Genomic DNA, 27,444 nt, shown 5'->3' on the forward strand with positions numbered 1-27,444 from the left:
ATCTTGGTTGTGGCTTTCATAACCAGAAGAGTGCCCATCGTTTTTCTTTGCGTTTGACGTTTCACACTAGCGCCTTCTGATGACGATATTGCACAACGCAGTGTTTCGTGAAACATTTCCACCAGGTGGTGGTAGTGTGAACTGGGCGATGGATTTTCACGAAAATTGTTCTAGGCGTTTTGTCTGTTTGTCTGTGGTATGTACCTCTCATGCATTTGTTGTTGTTGAAGTTACTCGCATTTTTCCGATCATAAAGTCTGTTCTCTAAGGGCCGATTTCTTCACCTCGGCTTAACCCGTAAACCAGGCTTACCCATATAGTTAAACCTGGCTTAACGCCTAAGCCAGGGTGAAGAAATCGACCCTAAGAGGTATTTTTTTGCAGATCAACTAGACGTATATGCGTATATATAAAACTTTTATTATGCAGCTTTTGTCTTCAAAATAAGTTTAATTCCATTTTTCTTATGATCAACAGCTTTTCAACACTATCAAGGGATTTTTTCACCAGTCACGTACAATAAAAAGTATGACAATCTCAATATTTTTGATCACAACACTGGATCGCGTGTAAGGTTCAAATAGATACTATAGTAATTATAAATAATCAAACAAAAATATCATGAAAACAACTTGTTTAATTCATGCGGTAGCCTTTACAATAAAATCAGCATCAAAATATAGTTCTCGAAATAATTTACACAGAAAAAAATTTTTTTTTGTTACTAAATGTAAAAATTTTGAAATGTTTGAAATGTCATAACTTTTTTGTTTATCAGTTTACCATCACCAAAATTTTATGGTAGATAGCTGATATAATGGGCCATTTTCCCTAAAAAATTGACGTTGGTAAAAAGATAGGGTTCTGAGATATTTGAGTTTTTGTGACAAAGATCATATTTTTTTATAGTAAAAAAAGAAATTTTTTACAGTGTATATTTTCTAAGGAATCATCATTTAGTTATCTAACTTTGCTGAAAAATTCATAACAATCGAACAATCCGTTTTTGCTGTACAGCTTTTAGAATATTTTTGAACTATTTTCGCATACACCCTTTTGAAAAGTTAGTCGTGAGTGAATATGAAGGTTTGATATCGAAAAATGGCGATTTAGATGAAATTGAAAAACTGTGCAAAGTTTCAGATATTTTTGAAATGGTCGCTCAGGATCGACTGACATGACTCCGTGGAATTCCTCATAAGAGATAAAAGATCTGAAAATAATATCTCAAAAATGTTCCTGGAACATCTGAGCAATAACAAAATTTGATATTTTGAGATCAAACGAATAGCTCGCTGCTATTGGTCAGATCTTGCAAAATCTAAATATGATATGATGATGATGTTCCAGGAGTAAATTTTTGATTTTATTTTTAGATCTTTTATCTCTTATGTCAATCAAACCCATATCACTTTTTGATCTCCATATCAAAATATGCTATTATTGAGCTCTTTTCCTCTACCTGCAAAGATTTTCCCAGAGATTTCTCTACGAACTTCTTCAGGGATTACTTTAGGAATTGTGTTTACAATTATGATAAGCGTACTTTCCAGTTCTTGGCAGCGGAAACAGGGCCAGCTGCACTAAACGGCTCCGCTTCCGCTGCCGTCCACTATTACCACTTCTGGAAGGTTTCAGTCCCAGTTACTATTTATCAGCCGAAAATGAATGACGGTGGCGGTTGTTTTCAGTTCCACGTTGAGAGAACTGACAGAGGCTAAGAGCTCCATTCGTGAGCGACCCAACCAAGCATCATTCCCAATCATCCACACACTACTCAAGCTGACTGGCGATTCGTGAGTGCACTATACGCCATCAAGGGTGAAAATATTCACCTACAGAAAACTAAATGGAAATTTGGCACAGTCATCTCTCGCTTTCAGCACACTGAATGCGAGTATCTTTTTTATTCCTCTCCCGATTGGAAGACAAATACGACACGAAAACTAAAACGGAACAAATGAAAAAGTGAAATATAGCATAGGACATTGTAATTATCGAAACATCAAAGCTGGCTCAACGAGAGTCTAATAAACGTGTGGAAGAAAATACTTCATGTGCGTGAGATCCGTGTCTGGTGCAAAACATATCACTACTATAGGCAAAGGGAGCTCCCATAAGAACGCGTGTCAAATATTGACGTCACTATTTGTGTTTACATTTTTCTCCTCTAACTAATACATAACCATCTCTTCTACTTCCCTACCTGCAATGTACTCTCATTGGCTGTGACTATTACTATTGGCTGCGGGAAAGCTGTGTTCCAGTAGAGATGTCATGAGTCATGACAACAAATTTAAGATTTAATAGTTCCACTGTAAAATACCATAAAACATACCTTATACCAAAGCACTGAATATTTTCCTTTAAAAATTCTATTTTTTTGTGTCCTCAACAGATAGCACAAACCACCCCACCTCTGACACCCCTCATTCGTTGCTATTGTGTTTGACGAGCACTATTTTGATTATAAAAAAAATATTTTAAAAATTGTCCTGATTTTATCAGCACAAAATGCTACCAGGGGCCAATGCTCACAGTACTAATAATTAGAACGAGCTCATTATTCATTCAGTGCAGCTTTGCACACAACACTGCATAATACACACTACACATGCATTGAAGCGACACATTTTCACTCTGCGAGCAAAAGTGATTCAATAATTCCCACTTCAATAAAAGCTGGTCTCCATACATCTAGATCCAAAAGCTTCACCGAAGTATTACTGTAACCAGTATTTCTTCTTCCATTATACCTCAAGATCCCATCACAACTGCATCCAGATTACTCTCATGAAACGCACAAGAAGTGAAAATCCTCTTAAAAGATCCTCAAGTATCTCTTCGCTTCCAATCCAATCGCTTCTCATCCACCCCGATGAGGTGCTTATCTACCTCTTAATTTCATCATTTACTCGTCGAAAATCGAGCAACCGTGTGGTCCCAGCCATCCAAGAGCACAAGACCCAAGTGCCACCACCGCCCGCCATCAAGTGGCCGGCCATCCATCTAGATATGGCTTTCGCTCGGCAGCCGTGTCTAACTCCTCTACAGAAGTCCTCATCATCGTCGCATCGCCGGACGGAACAAAGATTGATCAGCTTGCGCGATAGACGACGAACGGACGACCGATCGCGACGCGACCAAAACGACGACGACGACAACCGATGATGATGGGACGACCGACGACCGGTTGGACCGGCTTCCGATCCCCGGTCCGCATTTGCGTGAGTTCGACACACATATGGAGAGCACACAAATCGAAGCGGAAAAATCCGACCGTGAGAATATTTTTATCGCGATTTTATCTCCTCACTTCGATTTGTTTATCGCACCGAAGCACTCTTGGAGCTCAGCACCACCACCACATCATCGGAATGGTCCTAATTGACCAGCAAATTAAGGCTACCTCTCGCGTGATTTGCCTCCAACTGGTCCCATCTTGGTCCACCGCGGCGGCGCGGCGTTCGCATGCGGTTGACCACACTGACTGACTACCTGGGATGCAGCATCTCTCTTCTACGCCTCCTCTTTCATCTAGCCATCCCGCAGTACAACTTTATTACCAGAAGGCAATTAAAAGCTATAAATCTTGTCACACGGCCTACAACCACACGGTGGCTGGCTAGAGGCTACCACTCTACTGACTGCCGCGCGATCTAAGAAAGATTGCGCCCAACCGCACAATACTGAATTGTGCCTTTTTTGCGGCCACCCCGAACACTCCGACTAGATAGCGCCTCGAAATGACGAACGGACCCCGTCGTCACCGTAGGAGAAGCACTAGATCCAAAGGTTCCGACTCGTTTATGACCACACCGACTGATGATGATGAACCGAGAACAAGGAATCCCGTCTCGATCTTCTTCTCCTACACTCTATGGCATTGTACACAAATTACGTAACGCTATAGGTGGAGGGGGGGAGTCCAGCGTTGCGTTACGATCCATACATTTTTTTTTGGGTTTTCATACAAAAAGCGTTACATAGGGGGGGGAGGGGGTCTGAAATGGCCGATTTTAGCGTTACGTAATTTGTGTACCATGCCTATCGAACGAGGCGACGATGACAGTTTTATTCTCTATAGGTTCTCTAATGCCGCAGTATAAATGTCCCAAGCAAGCGGTCCCATCAAGGTTGCGAACGACCCAAAACCGAACCCAAAATGTTTGCACCCGTTTCGTCCGTTTGTCCTCATATTGGTGGTGTCTGGAAACAAAAGGTTGGTTTTAGTAGAGAGTTTGTCTAGTAGTTGTGGCCAACGTGAGGGTCGGTTTTGCTGACATAGCAAGGCCCTGCCAAAACCTATTAAAGCGTATCGATACGTATTAATAAATGATTTTATATGGGCCATAAATCAGGGATTTTGGGCTGGCTTCTGAGGTCTGATTTCAGTTTTGTTGCTATTTATTCTATGTTTTCCGTAAGAGCTGGGTAGAATAGAAGGTTTTTGTGTGCAGAGAGAAATGACGTAAGACTGTTAAGTTTATTCAGACGTTTTTTTTTTTTTTTTTAAATTTATGTGATTAAAAATTTTCTCAATATCTCCAACATGCTTTTCACCCACACATTTCGTTAAACAAACTAGGTAGTAAAGATAAACATTTTTTGCCTTTCAGGGTTCCAAAATCATGAATTTAATAACACGATACTTGTTTTGTCAAAGAAAAATTATCATTTGTTTCCATCAATCATGATACATTCACCCAAAAATTCAATGATTTAAAAAAAAACAATGAACACCAAGTAAGGGTTTAATCTAATTCCCGTCTAGCGAAGCACCGACCAACGGTTATCAGCAATATCAGTTCGATTTCCGTCACACCTTCTACATGGCACTGTGGTCCATCCCATGTCAAAAAAATGACGACTTTAATTATGCAACCGAAAATTTGGTTTGCGATTCAAATCCAATATGTTTTTTTTATAAATGATGCATGATTCATATGCATAAAATCACGCAGACATTTACTTACACTGTTCCTATGACGAAGAAAATATGTTTGTTTACATTTTGCCGATGGGAATACATTTTGTGATTAATTGACCGAGTTTTACTGCATTCAGCAGCAGTGAATTCAAACGATGATATACCATGGAGCTTTTGTGTGATATAATTTGATAGGTAATTCAATTACTGAATCGGATAGAGTGAAAATTGAACAGCGATAAAGAGTTGTGTTGCTAACTGCTACGTTCAATCTTCTTAAGAATCTCCCAGATATCGCAAAAAGACGATTACTAGACCTGTTCAACTCATTCATGGAGAACAACATCGTTCCGCATGAATGGAGACAGGTCAAAGTAATAGCTACACACTTCAAAAAAGTCTTGTAATTTTATGTCTTTTTACGCCGACATATAGCAGCGAGCAAAATGACACAAAATTATGTTGGTTATTACTTTTACACGAAGTGCCGGAACCTTCAAATATTATGCGTGTAATTTTACAAGGCTCTTGATCGTGAACATAACCTCATTTAATTTACTAACCTCTGGCTGCTCCCTCTGTTTCTTGCTTTGTCATTGAAATAAAAACACATATCTCATAATGAACTTTATTTAAAACTCGTATTTATTTATTTCCACGTATTTAGGTACAACATCATTGCTAGCACTTTTGAAACAAGATAATTTTTCCCTCAGAAGGTTTCCGACTCCGGGAGATCACATCTTTCACTCGAGCACTTTCGTAGCCGCACTTTTCTTTAGCTGTGAGTTCTCCTGATCCCGACTGGGTGTGTCTCCGGTGCAATCAAATATTTAGTTTTAAATGTATGTTACTCCTAACTCTTTAATTAAAAACACACACACTTCGTTTCTTATAAAACCGCTATTTTAGGAATGATTTTGAGCAGTCTGACTTGCTTACAATATTGACATTTGATGCTGACCAATCACCGATAGCGTGGCTGTAGTGCGTCACTAGTCATGCGCATTAACATGAGATACAAAAATAATTTATTACTGTAAACTTTGTTGTCGGCTGCTTTAAATGTATTAAATATGACTGAACGTTTATTTTGCAATGCTTGTATTTGGGTTCACATCACCAAACACACAAAATTATAGCACATTTAGCATTCTGGCATGTTTCATTACGTCAATTTCCTCATTTGTGTCACCATTAAAATTGAGATTTTTTTGATATGTATTCAAAAGCCTGGTAAACCAGCGTCTGATCATAATTCATACCGCTCAGTTGCTATGTTATCATGTTTAAGGAAATTGTTTGAAAAAATGATCCTATCGCGACTCGACCATTGGGTTGAATCGAATAACTTGCTTTCAAATACACAATTCGGGTTCCGCAAGGGCAAAGGAACAAACGATTGTCTAGCGTTGCTTTCAACAGATATTCAACTGGCCTTTGCGGAAAAGGAGCAATTGGCTTCAGTTTTCTTGGATATTAAGCACCGACGAACCGACGTGACAGCTAGAACAAATAAATTCAAATTTGTTGTCCGCGACGCCATGATGAAAAATAGCCGAACACTATCGCCACCTCTATAACGGCTCGCGATGATTTGATAGCTCGACACCAAACCCCCGTGTGTTCATATAGGAAACGGTTCGCGCCTGCGCTGATTTGACAGAAGCGATCGCTCGCTTCGCTGGTCGACCGTTAAATTAGGGGGGGACAGTTTTGGATCGCCACTGTCACGTCGGTTCGTCGGTGTATTAAGGGCGCTTTTTCCATAGAAATATTGTCAGAAAAACTGCACAATAGTGGACTACCCGGACTTTTAAACAATTTCTTGTATAATTTGTTGTCAGAAAAACATATGAGCTTCAATCTCGGACAACTGAGAACATCCAGAATTAGCAACATGGGCCTACCCCAAGGCTCATGTTTAAGTCCCTTGCTTTATAATTTCTACGTGAAAGACATTGATAGCTGTCTGGAAGGACAATGCACGCTAAGACAACTTGCAGATGATGCTGTGGTTTCTCTCAAAGGCCCACATGCAGAAATGTTGCAAAGACCATTGCAAAATTCCTTAAACAACCTTTCCATTTGGGCAAGAAATTTAGGGATCGAGTTTTCTCCGCAAAAAACTCAATTGGTTGTGTTTTCTAGAAAGAGGAACCCAGCCCAACTGAAACTCAATCTTTTGGGAATAGAAATCGACCAATCTTTGACTTCGAAATACCTTGGGGTCTGGTTTGATTCAAAAGGCACTTGGGGTACCCAAATCAAGTATTTGATGCAAAAATGTCAAAAAAGGATCAATTTTCTACGCACAATTACCGGCACATGGTGGGGTGCTCACCCGGAAGACCTCATAAAACTTTACAAAACGACTATTCTCTCGGTTCTCGAGTATGGCTCTTTCTGTTTCCTCTCAGCAGCAAACTGCCACCTATTAAAGTTGGAACGAATTCAATATCGTTGTCTGCGTATTGCCCTCGGCTGCATGCACTCAACGCATAATGCGAGCCTAGAGGTCCTGGCAGGGGTGAAACCTCTCCAGAACCGCTTCTGGGAGCTCTCGCTAAGGTTACTTATCAAGTGTGGAGTGAGCAACACACTTGTTATTGAAAACTTCGAAGAAAAGCTCACTCTGAATACTCAGTCAAAATTTATGAGAATCTATCTTTTCTACATGTCATCTGACATAAGCCTCCCAGGTCATAATCCACCTCGTGTACACTTCACCAATGACAGTTCCTCTGTTAAATACGATCTGTCAATAAAACAAGCTATTCATGGAACTCCAGATCAACTTCGATGTATATCTATTCCTCGCATTTTTATCGAAAAGTACCAACATGTCAATTCCTGTAAGAGATTCTTCACTGATGGGTCTTGCATAAATGGATCCACTGGTTTCGGTGTCTTCAATGAAAATTCCACCGCCTTCCGCAAATTTCAGGAACCTTGTTCGGTTTATGTTGCTTAGCTGGCAGCAATCAATTTCGCTTTGGGGATGATTTCCAACATGCCCGTAGACCATTTCTTCATCTTCTCGGATAGCCTTAGTTCTATTGAGGCACTCCGGTCGATGAAACCTGTAAAACATCCATCTTACTTTCTTACAAAAATAAGGGAGCGATTGGGTGCACTGGTCGAAAGATCATACAAGATTACTAGGGACAATGGAAATTCACGGTAAAATTTCTTAAATTTCGCGGGCTACTATTGTAAATTTCGCGGCAATGTCGCGGTCCTATGTTTTTGACCATTTTTTTGAAAAAAAAAATCAATTTTGCATGTCAAATGAATAATTCATTTAAAAAAGTAACAAGTTTAAGATTTTTCAAGAAAGAAGCATACATATGATGCAATGAATTTTTATTATGCAGATTCGGAATCGTAAATAATCTCAAACTGTCGAAAATTATCTGTCAATTTATGACTAAAAATTTTAAATTCATGGGAATATGTAAGGAATTTTTACAGTTTTGTCAAATTTCGCAGCATTTCGCAGGATTTCTTGAATTTCGCGGCCAAAGCCCAATTTCGCGGATTTCGCGGCTTCCGCGAAATCGCGAATTTCCATTGTCCCTAAAGATTACCTTTGTATGGGTCCCCTCACATTGCTCAATTTATGGCAATGAGAAGGCGGACTCTCTCGCAAAGGTGGGCGCACAGGAAGGTTCACAGGAAGAATTTCTCATGATGAATTTTTCCATTTTGTTCGCCAGAGTTCTCTTCAAAGTTGGCAAAATGATTGGCGAGATGGCCAGCTGGGACGGTGGTTACATTCCATTATTCCTAATGTTTCCTTGCGAGCGTGGTGGCATGGTTTGGATGTAAATCGAAATTTCATTCGCGTAATGTCAAGGCTTATGTCCAACCATTACTCGCTAGATGCGCATTTACACAGGATTAACCTCGCGTTGAGCAATGTTTGTACTAAGTGCGGTTCCGGTTATGATGACATCGACCACGTAGTTTGGAAATGCCCGGATAATGACGCCTCCAGAGCACTACTTTTGAATACCCTTGAGGCCCGAGGTAGACAACCCTTTGTTCTTGTGAGAGATGTGTTGGGTACTCGCGATGTCACTTATATGCTATGCATTTACGACTTTCTTCGTTTGTCTTGTATAAAGGTTTAATTCTCTTGTGTTTTCTCCCCCAGTTTTTTTTTTCTCTCTGTTTTCGTCTTTGTGTTGTTCCTGGCCATCCGGCAGATGAAAAGCCCGCTACAATCTGGTGCTGAATCACTATGAAGACAACGAACACGCCATTACGTTATACCTTCCGGATGAGCTTCAGAGAACCCTTACCCCTAGTCCTTACCACGCCCATCCTAAAAGTATATATGACCCACTAATCTCGAGCTGCCACGAGTAGCCTGGCTCCGTCCCGTACTAACTATGTTGAATAAGAATCATATTTGTACATAAAATACAAAAAAGAGTTTTGGCTCCGGAAAGCGTTAAACGCGATGGAGCCCCAAATAAATGAACTGGTTAAAAAAAAATACTGCTACGTAGGTGCGGTTTCCTTCGACATACATGAATCGGGAAGAAAACGTGAATTCGTAGGAAGAGTAAAATTGAAACGTAAAAATAGCAGAAGGGTTGTTCGTTTTAATGTGCTTTTTAGGCTAGTTATTGATAGTCTACACCTTTTTGCTTCCATCTATTAGGACATAGGCAAACCAGAGAACGAATGCGACCCGAAAGGTTCGAAAGCTACGCCACTGAAACGAAGTTGGAGAGAAACACATAGAATGTATCTGCTTGTGTCAGCGGTATCAGCGCATAGGCATTGGCGTATCTAGGATTTTTTCCCAGGGGGTGCCTAGGGGGTGCCAGTTTCAGTGGCTTCTAGGTTATTTTGCTTTTTTTTTGTAAAAGGAAGTACCGATCCTCCCTCAATTTTTAAGTATAATGATATACTGCGTCGCGGAAAAAAATAGAACGTAAATTTAAACGCGCTATATTTTAAAGAACAGTTTTTTTTTTGGAAAATCCAAACCGTTGTACTGATGTGAGATTTGGAAACTTGATAACTTGATTGCGTATAATACATGGAATTTATATTTTAGAAATTGTTTTGCTATTTTTTTCAATTAAGACTTTTGCAAATCTCTCAGAAATTCCTTTGGATTTGGCAAATTTCTTCGGAAATATCTTTGGATCCCCTTCGGCAATTTCTTTAAGAATTTATTTGGTAATATGTTTAGAAATTGACACTAAACACCATTCACGCATCTTTCAAAAACATTATCAGCAATAACTTTGAAAATTTATTCGGAAATTCTTTTATATATCGCTCCAATAATTGTAATGAAAATTCTTTAGAAAATTTCTTCTGTAATTATTTAAGGAATTCCTGCAGCAGATAGTTTTGGAATACCTTCGGCAATCCCGATATTACTTGCATTGAAAATTTATTTGGGAATTTTATCAGCAATTGCCTTGGAAATTTTGGTAACTTCGATTATTACTGTGGGAACTTCTTCGATAATTCATTTGGAAATTGATTCGACAAATTCCTTAAAGATTTCATTCGAAAATTTATTTGAAAAAAAAAATCTTTGGTGGTTCTTTAAAAATTCTATCACGGAGATACTACGACAATTGCTTCTAGAATTCTTTCAAAATTTTATTCAGGAACTCCTTTGATGATTTCGGAAAATTCTTTGAGGATTTATTAGAATTTTTTTGCGAATGTTTGTGAAAATTTTTAAAGAATATATTTCGGCAATTTATTTTGAGATTGCATTTAGCCAATTAAAAAAAGAAAGCCTTGATGTTTTCTTTAGGAATTCCACCGGTAATGAATTCCTTTGCAACTACTTTGAAAGATTTTTTTTATCTGTATTACGGAATTTTTAGCCCTAGGCTAGATGGACTAGATCACGCCCGAAACCGGTCGACGTACAGGTAATTTTAATCTTTTCTTGACGATTGTAAGAACGATAAGTGTTATGCCTTGTCTCATGTCGCGTCTCGTGTGTGTCGTGAAGTTCTTACGTTAGCATAAACTGTAAAAGTTAATAATTCTTTCAGCATGTTTTTTTTAATTTCTGTGGTAGTTTCATTGGAATTTAATTCATTTAATTTCTTTAGTTTTTTTTAATAATTTTGATTTGTCTTTATTAAAGAGACTTTCAGCCTTTTTTTATAATTTCAATAGCTATTCTTCTGAAATTATTTTAGAATTTTTTTCCAGTTGTTTTGCAAATTTCTCAGGCAATTTCATCGTGATTACTTTTGAAATTCTTTATGATTTAATTCTAGTTATATATATAGCTTCCGAAAATCTCGTGTGTGATGCTGAAGGAACTTGCAAAGAAATGGCCATACTGTGGTCTAGCGAATACGGAGTCGTGGGTTCGAATCCCAGCCATCTCTCAATTTGTCAATTAGCTATAATCTGTGGTTTCTAATTAATTATAAGTTTCTCCCGTACTTCCCTAAAGGATTTCACTAGAGATTTTTCTAGTAATACCTCCTGGAATTTCTCTGGAAATTCCAACTATTCCCGAAATTCGTTTAGGGAATCCTCTAGAGATTTATATTGGAATTTCTTCAGCTGGAATTCCTTGAAGAAGACCACGAGAAGTTCCAGTAATATCATGATTAATTTCTAGAGCAATCCTTTATTAACTCTAGAGGATCTCCTGGATGAGTCTTAAGAAAAATCCCTGGAAGAATCAAATGCATTTCTGAAAATATCCAAGGAAAATTGCCTAGAAGAATCCCAGCAAGAATACCAGAAGAAATCCCTAGAGGGATTCCTGCAGGTATCACAATTAAAATTCTTGAGAAGACCTAGGAGGCATTGCTGACACATTAGAAGCAGCAGGAATCGGTAATGGAGGAGTTCCTGGATGAAAGTCAAGAGGAATTCCTGGAGGAATCCAATGATAAATATTTAGAGAAATCCCAGGAAAAAAATCCTTTAAGATTTCCAGGAAGAAACACTGAAAGCAATGCTCCTATTAACCCTCTAGTACCCAAATTTTTGATTTTGATCTAAATATCATTTTTCGTCATCTAAAATCGATTTAAACATGTTTTGGAAGATGATTCTTTTTAATTCTTGATTTCGTGATTTTCAGTTTTTGATTTTTCTAATTTTTATTTTTGATCATCCCCACATTTTCATATTTTTCCTGGAAGCCTATTTGGGGTACGGATTTTTTGAGATGACAACATTTTGAGATTTTATGATTATTGTTAAAATATTTTTATTTTTATTTTTTTTCATGGAAAATTTTATTTTCCGTGTAATTTTAAGGAAAATAATTTAAGAGTGTATTCGATTCCCTTAAACTAGTATACTAGGTTAGAAAGATTTGGGAAAAATTTAAAATATGTTAATTGTAGCGATTTAATACAAAATAAACAATGACTTCTAAAAGGTGACTAAAACATCAATTTTTCAATGATTTTAAAAAAATGTAAACACGCTTTAAAATATGCCAAAAAACATTTTGAGATATACAAAACAGTCCTTAATATTAGCCAAAAAAAAAAATGATTTTCCACGAAACAAAAATTACAAAAATGCTCAAACTATACCCCGTCTAAAGGCGGGGTTGGGTATTAGAGGGTTAAGATTGCCTTGAATAATCCCAGCAAGTTTTTGGAGGAATCCCTGGAGAAATTCTTAGAAGAATCCCCAGAAGAATTCCGTGAGGTATTTCAGTAAGTATTTCAGGAGGAGTCCTAGGAGGAATTGCTGGAAGAACCACAGCTGGAATATCTTGAGAAATCCAGCTGAAATTCCTGGAGGAAGATCATGAGAAGCTTATGAGAGAATCCTTGGTTAAAAATTCCTGGAAGAATCACCGGAGAGCTGCTGAAGAAATCACAGGAAAAATCTCAAGAGGTATTATTTGCAGCATTCTGGGATGTATCATTGTAGAAATCTCAGCATAAATCCTAGGAGTAATTGCTGGAGGAAACTACACAGAAAATGCCTGGGAGAATCCAAAGAAAAAATCCTTGAAATACCTAGAGAAGTCCCTGCAAGAACCGGTAAAGGTATTTTGAAAGAATTTATAACGAAGGTCCTGATTGAATCGCAGAAGGAATTTCTGAAGGAATCTCAGGAAGATTTTCCGGAAGAATTTCAGCCACAATGCTAGGATAAATTCGTATAGGAATCACTAGAAGATTTTCTGGACATATTCTAGTAAGAATTTATGGAGGAATTGCTGGAAGAACCGCAGGAAAACTTGTTTGAGGCATCCTTGAAGGAAGGCCAAAAGGAGTTTATGCAGGAATTTCTGGAGGAATCTTTGGATAAAATCTCTGAAGGAATTCCTGGATGAGTGCTTCCTCCAAGAAATTTCTGCAAGAATTCCAGGAAATTTGCCTGGAAAGATCCCAGCAAAAAAGCCAAGAGAAAGCTCTAGAAGAATCCGTAGCATAATTTCTAAATTTCCACAGTTAGAATTTCTGGAGGAATTCTTAGCTGGAATATCTGGAGGAATTCTTAGAATCAGGAATACCGGGGGTATCCTAAAATTAGTTCCCCTAAAAATGCCTGGAGGATGCCTGGAAATCTCTGGAGGATTTCCGGAAAGTATTGCAGCAAGTAAGTATGCCAGGAAAATTCCCTAGAAGTATTTCTGAAGGAGTTCTAATGGGGATTGCTTGAAGAATTCCAGCTGGAATTCATGGAGGAAGGGCAATAGAAGTTCTTGGAGAAATCTTCTGTGGAATTTCTGGAAGAAACTCTGGACGAAGTCCTGGATAAATCCTTGAAGAAATCTTTGGAAGAATCACCGAAGGGATTTTTAGAAAAATCCAAGGGAGATTTTCCGGAAGAATTTCTGGAACTTCCCTAGTAGAATACCTGGAGGTACCATATTGAGAATTTTTGGAGGAGTTCTAAGAGAAATTGCTGCAAGAATCGCAGCAGGAGTTGCTTGAGGAATCCTAGCCACAATTCCCGGAGGAAGGCCAATATAAGCTCCTGGAGGAATTCCATGAGAAATTTTTGGAAGAATCTCTGAATAAAATCTCTGAAGGAATTCCTGAAAGAATCACCGGAGAAACTTCTGAAAGGATCCCAGGAAGATTGTCTTGAATAATCCCGCCAGGAATTCCTGAAGGAATCCCAATAGATTTTTTTAGAGGAATCCCTAGAAGAATTCCGAGAATTTCCTAAGAAATCCTAGGAGAAAATGCTGGACCAATCTTTGCAGAAATTTCTAGTATGTACAGGGGGTGGCCAAAATGTTTGGAATAGGTAACTTTTTTTTCTCTCACAATAAAGTTCAACATGGATTGTTTAATCTACCTTCCGATGCAAGAAGTAAATCAAATTTCATAAATACAAGCACGTTATAATCGAAAGAGAGGTGACTTAAATAGAGCCTCTCATCTGCACTAAGGACCTATAGAAATGTTTGGCCTGAATATCCTAAACGCTAAAACGTACAACAAGTATTTAAGTAATTCTGGGTGTGCTTAAGTTTTGTTGAAATGTGCCATTAATGATTATTAGAATTATTGTGTTAAGTTTTAAATTTTAGGTATCTGTCAAGAAAAGATTCTAGGGGGTGCCAAATTTGTTCTAGGGGGTGCCAGGCACCCCTGGAACCCCCCCTAGCTACGCCAATGCGCATAGGCAAGATAACATTCGCACTCTCATGCTTCGAATGGCATTCAGCCAATTAATCTAAACGTGTTCATCGATTGGCATCGCAGTACAGAGCTCTCTCCCAATGAACGCTAAATGAACATTCCAAACCGAACAATTTCGTGTCCGACTCAGAATGTTCATTATTGCTAGATGAATCTTAACGAGCCTCAGACGACAACGCAACGTATGGACAATATTTGTGTTGTCAATAATTCTTCACAATATTTCTACCGCGACTGACTCTGGTCACTCACACTAAGTCGGTCCACACAAAAGTCAAAAATTTTCTACGATGCCGATCAAAACAAATGACGATGCCACTCACAGAACATGATTCACTTCGGATAACGTGGTCTAACGGAAAGGGGAAATATTGGAATGCGAAATCAAACTTCTCTGATTTTCTTCAATATTTGCATAACTATAGTGATATCGCCTTCACATGATATCAATTTATTGAAAAGTTTCGTCAAACTATTGATTGTATTGATGTATATATTGATGTCTTCTAAAGGCCACTTTTGACTCACTTCAGATTGTGCTTGGTAAACAGCAAGGGAAATGCAACAATTGAATGAGTGTTTCCCATGCTTGCTCTCAACTACCGTATGACAATCAGCTGATTGTATCAGAGACAATCCAACTGATTGAATCAGAACCAATATAAACATATTCTGTAGTGACGATCTTGATCTTCTTAAAAATATTGCGGAAAAGTTACAGATATTTTTTGCTATTCTTGGTGAATTTCTTTTAAAACTCCTCAAGTCAATTTTGACAAATTTTCGAACGGAATGTCTTGAAAAATATGTTATTTTTGGTGGATCTCAGGAAAATTCTAAAGGAATATCTAATTGATATTTGTGGTGGGATTACAGAGTTTCTGAAAGCATTCCTGAACATTTAAGCGGAATTCCTTAAAGAAATGGTTGAATCTGTTTTCTATGTAAACATGATTTTCTGTGAAATACCTATTTGTAGCTGATTCAGAAAAGATAGTTTGGCCAAGATTTAACGAGGAAACCTCATTTGAACTCCTGAAGAAATGTCTGACAAAATTCCTATGAGAATATTGAGGAAGGGCTTTTATTCTTGAAGCTGTCTTAGCTTCAGTAGAACAAACTGAAGATAGAACGAACTCCAGAGGAAGTTCAAATGGATTTCTCGATATAATTGCAATTCCAAGATTCTAACAAAATTAGAATAAGAAACGCTCTTCAAAAATCGAGTACATTTCCAACAAAGCCGTAAGAATTTTTTCAGTAAGTTAATCTAAATCAATCTTTGCGGGACTTTCTGCAAGTACTTAACCCTTAGGAATTTTCTTCAAGAACAATTTGCCAACTTACTGAAAATTTTGGCAGATGTATTACAGATAAGATTAAATAGTTAGCTGTTTCTTTCTGAATAGCTGACGATCGCAAACCACCCGCGATTCGAGACCGACGGCGAATTGATTTCGTAATCTGATCAATCCCGCGAGTTGAACCAAACTACCGCTGTTGTGTGGCGTATTAGTGGCCCGCGAGGTCTGCCGCTCTAACTATATTGATGGGTGTCGCTTTCAATCTCCATCCGCCGCGCCGCCTCGCCGTGTGCGTGTAGATCATCAACCGAACGCCCCCAGAGTTCCTTTCCGCACCATTCGGACCCAGGTTCCGATCCACCAAGGCAGGGAGAGGAGAAAGTCGTGTTGCCACCGACGACGACGACGACGACGACGACGTAAAAGAAATTAAGTCATTATTCATCAGCCGAGTCCCTGCGTGCGCCAGTAGAGCAGGGCTGGGTGCGGCGTGCGATCGATGCGTGAGAGGTGGGGATCAACCGCGCCGTGGCGTGCGCGCGCGATCCATTAGAGAGAATGCTCTGCAATCTCCGGCTCTGTGTGGTGCTCCCGCTATATCATTAATTAATGCAGCTCACTTCGGGTGGGTGAAGGGTACGGCACGGCGAGGGACGTGACTAGAAGAAGGTGGAAAAGCTGCAACGACCTAGGCGGGTTTTGCACATCTGGCTGGACCCCGGTGGCAACCAGCAGTGACGGTAAATTATAATAATTGTCGGAAAATTAATGGCAATTTAGTCAAACGGTTATAGCGAACTTATACTGATTGATTGAATAAACATGCAACACTAATAGGCGAGTGGTCGATTTCGCTGTGCGGGTGGTGGCTGTGAAATGAGTGGCGAAGAACCTCAGTAGGATAGACTTGTTTGTATGTAAGTAGCACAAACCTGGTACTATAGTGCGAGAAATGCATATCCGTGGTCCAACTGTGTTCAACATAGACCAGATTTTGAGAATAATGCAGCAATTAATATGTTCATGAACTGAGGATCAATAATTCTCAAGCTCCTTTCAGAAGCAGAACCTGATGTATGACGAATTTGTGAGTAATATTGACTGCAATATCGTCGCCTGTCCAATTGAAATGATCGGTTAGTCAGATCTTGGAACGTGAGAAATTTGAATAACCCGAATGTGTTGGGCTCCTGCACTGTAGAATGTAATTCTGAGCAGTGGATCCCATCGCCAACACTTGATTCAAGCGTATCTACTATGACGGAAGGATGAACCACGAGCACACTGCACTCTAAGTCAAGCTCAGCATCCAGGAGGTCAACAATACCGGAAGAAAACGGCGGACAGGGCATACCCAACTAACAATCACCCGTTTAACAACCTTTATGACGAATTAATTCAGCATGATGCTGAATAACATTTGGATAATTTTCAGGTACAGTATGCGGCAACAAAAAAGGCGAAAGGGTTTTTTTTTTCAACTTCAAACAACATGTTCGGCCAATTGACGTTAACCAATCTATGTTTCAACATTCCATGATCTCTATCAGGCTAATTTTATAAAAAATAATTCTGAATGTTTACAAGACTTTCAGGCTGAAAACAATCATAATTTTCAAACCGCTGAAAAATACACAGGTCGCTAAATTTCATATCTTCTAATAAAACATAGTTTTTAATTTTCTCTACAATATCATCATATAGGGTGCGGGCACCGGTTTTGGCCAATCTAAGGGAAATCATTTTTATAAAAATAACCAACAATCCAATGAAAGCTACCAATGCACACTGGGCCAGGAACAGGAATTAGCAAGACAAAACCTCTAGCACATTGGGGATACGTCCAATAATGTTGGTGTCTTCAGCAAAGTTGTTGGGTTTTATCTGCGCCTCAAATTGCGCTTGGAATTTAGTTCGTAAAACCGCCGCATAGGTGGTGCTGTGGTGCTAACTTCTTTATTTCACATCCTAGAGCTTTAGCGTCTTCGGCAAAGTTGTAGAACAGGCAAAAATATGAAAAGTTGTCGAAGACACCAAAACTCTATCTCTTAAAATAACAAAATTACATTGAATATTATAAACGAACGACTTCTATTTGCGCTTTTATGTCATTCTCTTGTTTATCACCCTACATGTTACCATGGCAATAGAAAACAATAATCGCAGTTGTCGAACAAGATCGTATATTTGAAATTTTACTTCACTCTTGCAACCCTCATGCATTTTGAGGAATAATACATACATTTGTCTAGGTATTACTAGTAGAAATTCCTGTTTTAGTGTATATGAGTGATATAGCATAATCTGCACCTGATTTTGCCAGAATGAAAAGTACGTTCCGTAGGTAGGTGAGTAATTTTACTTCTTGAATATTTTTAAACACTTGGGATATTGTGGTTGGCTTAAAGTGGATGGCAGCGTCTTATATGAGTCCCAACTTTACACCCTAATTATTATATCATGCGTAATGCGTTTGCTGAGAGCTTTCATGAGCATCTTTTGAAACATTTCACCATCGGGGCAATTGATTTTAATTTTCATATTTCATATAAGATTCATCGACTTCATCGACTTTTTTTTTCAAGAAAAGTCCCGCAATATCTCGCATTCTAATGCTGCTTACTTTAATTATACTTAATATAATAAACATATTAGCGAGTAAAAATAATTTACCTTTAATTTGCTATCTTGACAACCCACAAAAGCCGTGAATGGATAATTTGTCAACATTTATCTGATAAATCTTCCAGTTCAGTTCAGCTGTTGACATTGCTACTGATTTAATGTTGAAACGAATAAAATAAAAGTATAAAAGATACTAGAAGTCAATTCACCTACGAAAAATGCGTTTAATTCAGGCAAAATCAGGAAGGTGCACATCTACAGATAGCGATAAAATATTAATATACATTAAAACTGGAATACCTAGACAAATGTTCCTCCAAACGCATTATTGTTGCAAGAGTTTCAAATTTCAAATATACGATCTTGTTCGACTACTGCAATGATTGTTTTCTGTTGCCATGGCTACATGTAGGGTGATAAACAAAAGAATGAAATAAAAGCGCAAATTTAAGTCCTTCGTTTATAATATTCAATGTAACTTTGTTATTTTAAGAGCTAGAGTTTTGGTGTCTTTGGCAACTTTTCATATTTTTGCCTGTTCTACAACTTTGCCGAAGACGCCAAAGCTCTAGGATGTGAAATAAAGAAGTAAGCACCGCAGCGCCACCTATGCAGCTATTTTACGAACTAAATTCTAAGCGCAATTTGAGGCGCAGATAAAATCCAACAACTTTGCCGAAGACACCAACTGCGCTAGAGGTAACGTAACCCCAATGCGCTAGAGGTTTTGTCTTGCTAATTCCTGTTCCTGGCCCAGTGTGCAATGTATCAAATAAAAGGTTTCGATCTATACTTTACTAGAAAAATGCAGAAATCCAGCTAATACTTGATTTTTATATTAAAAGTGGCACTGGCCAAAATAGAAGTATTGCCGCAGTTTTGGCCATGTTCTCAGCTTTGGTTTCTATTTTGGCCAATCACGTGTATTTCTTATGGGAGTGGCCAAATTAGAAGCATCCTGGCCAAAATAGATATATGGGAGCTGATTTTTTAAGGAAAATTATTTTTTCTTCCAGTTTTTAATTAAAATGTATGGTTTTCACACCTGTCATCATCATATAATATTAGAATCTACTAGTAAAAAATAAATTTATGCCGATTTAGACCGTAACAGGCTGAATACCGCACTATGGCCAAAACTCCGGGCTGGCCATAACTGAAGCTTCTACCCTGGCTTTGGATTAGCCTGGGTTTTCGTCGAATTGAAGCTATTTTTTACACTTTTGGCCATTTTTTCTTATAACCATAGGGCGCGCAGTTTATTGATACCCACTTTTCAGGCTTACATTATCACATGTCAAAAATCATATATTTTTATTTTTATTTTGTAGTAGAAGAATATAGACGTTGACTGATACACTGTCATGAAAAAATAATAATATAAATCCCATATTCAGCGTGTGTTAGCGCCTTTAAATTTTCGCATTTTTTCCTGACGCACCCTGTACAACCTTTGTTCGGGTTTTGTTTACACAAATTTGGAGAAATTATAAATCATAGTGTTGTGTACCAACTAAAATGATTATTGTTAAAAACGTTTAAGAAATATAAAGCTGTTATTCAGCTATAGCAAAAATGCTAAAAATTAATAAAATTCAAAAATTTTCAATTTTCACGAGAGTTTATGATTGGCACTTATGCTATGAACAATTATTATGAAATAATAATTACACATAAATTTACCTAAATCATGATTCGAACTCGAGACCCGTCGATTGCCAGCCCCATGCCTTGCTATCCACGCCATCCAAAAGATGACGAATTTAAGCACTCAAATCAAAACATAATCTTCCCATGGTTTAGTAATGATCACACTTCGACTCCTATTCAGCGCATCACCACAAAACATTATGGTTGACAACTGAACAACACTTTAGCTCAGCTGCTGTTCAATAAAAAACACGTGTTTTTCATTCTGTACTCTTAGTCGAAGTATGATGAAACAAAAACGCTTATTCGATTTGTGAAAAACACATTATACAGATACATGTGCTAGTTTGTACATTAACTTAATGTACAGCATAATTTTAGTTGATAGCTGAACTTGTTTGAAATCGCCAAAGAAACAACTATTTTTCCGTATGCTGCTTTCAATGCAAGTAATGGTTCAATTCCGAAAATGACCCACCACAACAGTACTATTATAAAGCAATAATTCAGCATGCATGTTTGTTTGTGGCATGCTATTGTTATTAGGGTATTGCTGTTGGTCATAGATCCCGTTGGTACATGAAGGTGAGGTATGCAGCGGGCAAATTTGTCATTTTAATCTTCCGTAACTCGCTAATGCTGAGTACAAAAAGTGAGATTTTTTTCAACGTGTAGTACAAAATACAACAGCGCGATCGCTTGAGGGTTATAGATGATGCTTGATTGATGAACCCGTCTTTGGTTCTAGTTGAGTTGTATATGTAGAGAGGAGGGAGAAAGTACATAGAAATGCAAAGTAGGCTCGACAAAGAGCGATACGGGGTGACAGAGCAAAAGAGAAACGAATATACCACAGCAAGGAACGGCTACTCGATAAGAGTGTGATTGCTGAAGCACGGGAAAGCATGAATCTAAACGATATGCGGAGGTTTTTTGCGTCTGTCAATGGTGAGTGGTATAATACAGCACCAGTGCCCGTCTTGTGAAATGATCGAGAAGGAAATTGAAAACAATGGTGAAAATCGGATGAAATACGCGATATTTTGAAGGACATTTAAATATCTGGGAAATGGTTGGGAGGAGGTCCTAGGTAATCTTTTGATTGAAGTGCAAAAAATTGCAGGGGTCTCTAAATGGCCTTATGGAAAAGAATCGCCAATCCAGAGATGGCAGGTTCAATTCCCGTTCCAGGAAGGGAACTTTTTTCGACTTCCCTGGGCATAGTGTTCTTGCATCACAATCTAAAAAGTTGTCCAATGGCAGGCATAAAAATCCCATCAATTAACCCTCTAATACACAAATTTTTGATTTTGATCTAAATATCATTTTTCGTCATCTAAAATCGATTTAAACATGTTTTGGAAGATGATTCTTTTTAATTCTCGATTTTGTGAATTTCAGTTTTTGATTTTTTTAATTTTTATTTTTGAACATCCCCACACTTTATATTTTTCCTGAAAGCCAATTTGGGGGACGGATTTTTTTAGATGAAAACATTTTGAGATTTTATGATTATTGTTGAAATATTATTATTTTAAATTTTTTTCACAGAAAATTTTATTTTCCGGGTAATTTTAAGGAAAATAATTTTAGAGTGTATTCGATTACCTTAAACTATTAAACAAGGATAGAATGATTTGGGAAAAATTTAAAATATGTTAATTGTAGCGATTCAATACAAAATAAACAATAACTTCTAAGAGGTGACTAAAACATCAATTTTTCAATGATTTTTAAAAAATGTAAATACGCTATAAATACACCAAAAATCATTTTGAGATATACAGAACAGTCCTAAATATCAGCCAAAAATATAAAAAAAAAATGATTTTCCTCGAAACAAAAATTACAAAAATACTCAAACTATACCCCGTCTAAAGGCGGGATTGGGTATTAGAGGGTTAATATCTGTGGAAGTGCCCAACCCTCCTTGTGCATTAGGGTCATTTTTTACACAAGCCGTACTGCCTCTATTCGCATAACAATCCCATGTTTCCTGGGTTTACTATTCACATGGGACTGTTGTGCGAATGGGGGCAACGTCCACTACGTCAACGTAGTTCCCAACGTGATGAATTAGGAAGGTTTAAAAACACTAGCTTGAAGAGGCAGGTCAAACTCATGTGGAGACGTGGAACGACAAAGAAGACATTTTTTTCTAATCTTGTTAATCTTGTATCAACTTTTCGAACCCTTTTTTAAGCAGAATACCCTCTTTGAGTAAACGTTATCAGTTTTGTACAAAACTGATTACGTTTAATAACGAGATAACCCGGAACTTTTCTTCCCTTCTGAAGGGAAGCTTTTCGGAGCTTTTTTTGTGAGCTTTTCGGAAGTGAGATTCGATCCCAGGTCCCCGGCGTGATAGTCACATGCTTTACTCATCGCACCAGATCCGCTCCACAAGAAGAAGGAAAAATTTCTAACGTAGTTCCAAGAAAATCAAATGATGATAAATTTATTTGAAAAATCGACTTTCATGAGAATTTCTCGGGGTATTATTTCTGTTATGAAAGATGAAATAACTCTAGGATCACCAAATTTTCGTTAAAAATGCAAATACCAGAGTAATAGAAAATTCCGTGGTCATTACTTTTTTAACCTTTTTTCTGAGTTAGAACGCAGAAGGCATTCCACTCTGCAAAACGCGTTTTGGGTTTACCTAAAGTGACACACGATCACGATTCGTCCTCATTTGGAGACGCTAGATGAGCTGCTGGTATGAACTGCGCCAACCTCCACTTTGACTGTAGTGTTCACTGCTGGAGTGGGAAGCAATAGCAGTAGCAAAATGCCGCGCAATAGGCATACTTTGAACATAATTACGAAAGAGTAGCAGCTACGAGTCAACGGCGCACGTTAACCCAGGGTATGAATGGCGCTTATTGTTTCACCGCTGCGCTACGCTGCTGGTAGATCTATGGGTAAACACGGAGTCGCGATCAGCTCCCCCAACGATCATTGGGAATAAACGAGTGCAACTTGAAGCTATAGGTGGATGTTTGGTAGAGCTTTCAAATAGCGATTTATAAATGGCCTTTCAGTCTTCGTCGTTGTCGTCGTCGTCGGTAGTCTTCGTCCTCATCAATGCGTCTCTCAAAAGCCAGGAGGGGTGGAAAAGCAAACATACAGCGCAGCAGCGCTGCGAAAATGAATGGTTCGTGGGTAGGTGGGCTTCGGCAGCCAGCGCAGCGGTGTGTGCAAATACGGCAGCAGCAGCGCGAGTGTGGGTGGTGGTTGACTTCAGGTGCAGCTGCTGGGCTGTGCTGGCTGGATGGCGGTTGGCGCAGAGGTTTGCCGATTAGTGTGGGAAAGCTACTTTCCATCGTTGTTGTTTGTGCGCGGTAGTCGCGACCAACCAAAGCGGCTGTGACGACTGACTGACTGACTGGGGAGAGCGTGCGTTGAATTTAAATCAACCTGATTGGTGTTAATTGGATGTGAAAACATTTGTAGGGTTCCTGATTGCTCAGAGCGTGGTTTGTGCGCTGACAAGTTAATAATGGTGTGCTGAAATGGTTTGTTGGTGAAGATTACAATTGATTTGAACTTGTAGGACTGAAAAAGTGTTTTTTCTCCATGTGTTCCATCACGTGCAACTTTCTTCTTGGAATAGATCATCGCAAAATTGGCTTCACACTTCCAAATCAGTCCAATCGATGATGTTTGTATTTCAATTCATCCAAAATACTCGTGCGTATTATCATCCAATTATTGTCCAGCTGCTAACAAATTCAGCTGCCAATATCCGTATTTCGAACGTGCTTAGGCCCCTGTTTCCCCACCTGATTAGCATCCACTTACCTCGTTCAACGATCTTCCCGAACAGATTCTTCCCGCGGAGGAAATTCCTCGTCGAACAGTTCCACCGTCGATTCCGGAACTGATGCTGGCACTCGTTGATGGCCATGTTGGCGCCCTTGGCAATGGCCGCCAGCACTCCCGGGTTCTCTCGTGCCAACCGACGTTGCTTCCGCCTCAGGGTGGCGTGGATCGCCGGGTCCATGTAGATCATCCCGTTCGCCAGCGGAGAAATGTTGTTCGGTTCTCCCGCCTTGGCTATTCCCCTGAAAGCGATCGAAGAAGAAAATCATCTGTTAAAACAATACGAGCAGTGGAACACGGCAAGTGGAAGTTTGTTTTTCTCCGATATACCCAAATTCTTTCGGTCAACACTCGAAGAATTCACCTGCCCACGTTTTGGAGTGGCAAGGCGAGGTGTTCGTTTGGAAAGAAGGCAGGTAAAAGGTAAACAGCGAGCGGATCACCACCCGGAACGACGACGGAAGATGGATGGATTAACTCTTCTCCTTGGACAGCGTCCGTCCAAGTTGAAGAACGATTCGGACAAATATTGACCTAGGAAAGGACGCATCAAATTTCACACAATTCCGATCCGACATTGATTGGCCGAAGAAGGAAGGCAGGAAGTAACAAGTTTCAGTTTCAGTCAAGTCGAAGAATTTTGAAAAATTTGGTCTTTTTATTTGCGCTGAAATGAACCCCATCAGTTTTGACTCAAACTACTCGAATCAACAGATTCGTGGACGCCACGCAGTGGCGCTGATCACCCAAGCAAAGTTAGAGTCTCGTTACGAAATGGTTGTTGTTTTATGCAAATGAAGTTTGCTCGCAAAGCTGTGTGAACTAGTTGTGAACGACGCACGACGCAATTGGGTGATAAATGGTAAACAAGCTACTGCGGGCCCATGCCCGGACCGGACCGCGGCGCACTGGCGACACGACAATTCGGTGCGACAAATGTCTACAAAACGTTCAACTACCCACTACCACTTTGCGCTACAATTTCGGTAAGGTTGAACGAACAACGGCCAGTTCCTGGAAGCCGCAAAGGTGTGATTAACATTCATGCAGGAAAGTGGCTCATATTCCGGGGGTTTGGCATTCCTGACCACTGACCAGCCACGCTTCATAACTCATTCGGTTAGTTAATTTAATAATCATCTCGCGAGGCGGCGAAGAGTATGAAGACTGTACACAACATAAGTACTTATGGTGGTATGAACAGGGGTGCGGTGGTTAGCAGGAAGCGACGACAAATGGAACCACATCTCTGAGGTCTCTCCTCCGCAATCTCAGCTGCTACCATGACTGACTGTCCTCAATGTACAATTACATTAGGCTGATTCGGTTCTTAGATATTGGAAATTTGTTGGGGTATAAAGATTTACTTGACCTGATCCTGGGCCAAAGTGTACTGAAAGGCACTTAAAAAACGATTTTTCCGTAGAACACTCGGAGGGTCAAGTCACAAATACCAATCAACTCAGTTCGACGAATTGAGATGATGTCTATATGTGTGTGTGTATGTGCGTATGTATGTATGTATGTCTGTGCGCAGAAAAGTTAATCCGCTTTTAAGGCACTTCCAATTGGCCGATTTTTCAGATTTTAACACGAATCGAATCGAAATTATACCGCATTGTATGCTATTAAAAACGATTCGGATCGATCAAGGCGTTCCGGAGTTATGGCCATTTCAGTGATCCGGACCAGCACCGGTAGAATTGACACCATCATCATGCGACACATCGAACTGTGCCGATTTTTGTAACATTTAGCATGGTTTGCGAATTTTGTACAAAAATCAACAATTCCACGATGTCGGCCCAAAATTCAAAATGGCGGCTGTTTAATGGAATTTTATGATCTAAAACCATGCAATATGGGTATATTTGATATGGGGAAGATGTCCAGAGTCCAAAAATGGCGACCAGAATATGTAAGATAGTGACCGAAAATCCAAGATGGCGGCTCCGAATTCAATATGGCGGCTGTTTAGTGGTACTTTTGTCTAAAATCCAAAATGGCGGCTCAAAATTCAAAATAGTGGCTGTTTAATGGAGTTTTTGGCTCTAGAACCATTCAAGATGTGTATAAATGACGCCTCAAAATTCAAGATTGCGACTTTCGATATGATTTCTGGATTTTTGTTGAACGTATGAAAGTGTAATATTCATTAACATGCCACTTGAGTTTTGATGAAATGAGGCGTCATCATTGGTGGGTGGATTTGTGAGGGTTTTTAATCTATATAAAGGCAAGGGTTACATCAACATTTCGAAAGTCCATGGTGCAGTTCCGAGACTGATCTATAATGCTTAAACTTCAATTTCCAATAAACTTTATTAATTTTACAAAATATTATAACGCAAATGTTGAGGGAGACCTGAAAAAGTTTAAAAGAAATCTCAACAGATGCCTTAAAACTTCGTAGAAGTATGGAAAATTGATAGGTGTGAAACTCCTACAAATCCTTTCAAAAACTCAACAAAAATTTTGGTAAAAACTTCTACACTGATATGGTTTACGTTCCTTGACGAAGCTCCAGAATTATCTTAAATAAAGAATACCAGGTAAATCGAAGTTCTGTTAGTTGATGTGAAATTTTATGAGCTAAGTAAGAATTTTCCTGAAGAGTCCTCCGAGTATTCTATTAGAATGTGGTTCTTTCCATATTCTTCTAAGGAGTTTTCTTTATGATTATCTCCAGGGACGCCGCCAGAATATCTAAATTCAAAATTCAGTATTTCCCTAAATGATTTCAGCAAGAATTCCACCGAAGATTGTTCCTAGGATTCTTTTGGAATGTATTCCTGTTCATGCATTTCTATGGAAATTTCTCCAAGAGTTTTTCCAATATTTTTTTCCAAAATTCCACTAGTTTCTCAAGAAATTTCTCAAAATAATCATCATGAAACTATTCCACGAGTTTCTTCGAAAAAAAGTTCAAATATTTTTTTCCGGGATTCTTTTGGGGATTGATTGAGAATATCTTTTAAGGGTTGTTATGAAAATTTGTGGATGTAATGATTGCTGATGCATTTCTGTAAACATTTTTTTAAATTTTCCCCACAAATATTTTCAGATTTTTTCCAAAGATTTTTTCTAGATTTTTTCTTTTAGAAATATCTCCTAGGATTTCTTCAGGGATTCCAACGAAGATTTCTTTACAAGATGCTACTTCAGGAGATTTTTTTCACAGAGATTCGGAGATTCTTTCAGATGTTCTTTCGGAAATTCCTTTAAGGGTTTCCTTTAGAAATTCCGTTTGTTTCTCAGGAAGTTTTGCAGGAACTTTTCCATATATTCAAAGATTTTTTTCAGAAACTTATTTATTTCTAAGCATTTTTTTCCGGAATTCTTTCTTTTTTTCCTGGTAATGCTTCAGAAGCTTCTCTGAAGATTTTCCCAACAATTACTGCATAAATAACTTCAGAATCTATTCCTGGGTAGTTTTCAAGAAATCCTAATATGAATACCTGCAGAAGGTTCTACT

General features: G+C 38.7%; 1 protein-coding gene across 1 annotated transcript in view; it reads right to left on the bottom strand.

Annotated features, from left to right (window-relative positions):
• LOC115265601 (protein Wnt-1) overlaps positions 1–27,444 on the bottom strand; it is a 93,170-nt gene that overhangs the window by 32,380 nt on the left and 33,346 nt on the right. The window contains exon 2 of the mRNA XM_029871343.2: positions 23,949–24,211. Coding sequence (XP_029727203.2) covers positions 23,949–24,211 — 263 coding nt within the window. The remainder of the gene's footprint in view (positions 1–23,948; positions 24,212–27,444) is intronic.

The sequence above is a fragment of the Aedes albopictus genome, chromosome 2 (assembly GCF_035046485.1).
Source record: "Aedes albopictus strain Foshan chromosome 2, AalbF5, whole genome shotgun sequence".
In the NCBI taxonomy this organism is placed as follows: domain Eukaryota; kingdom Metazoa; phylum Arthropoda; class Insecta; order Diptera; family Culicidae; genus Aedes; species Aedes albopictus.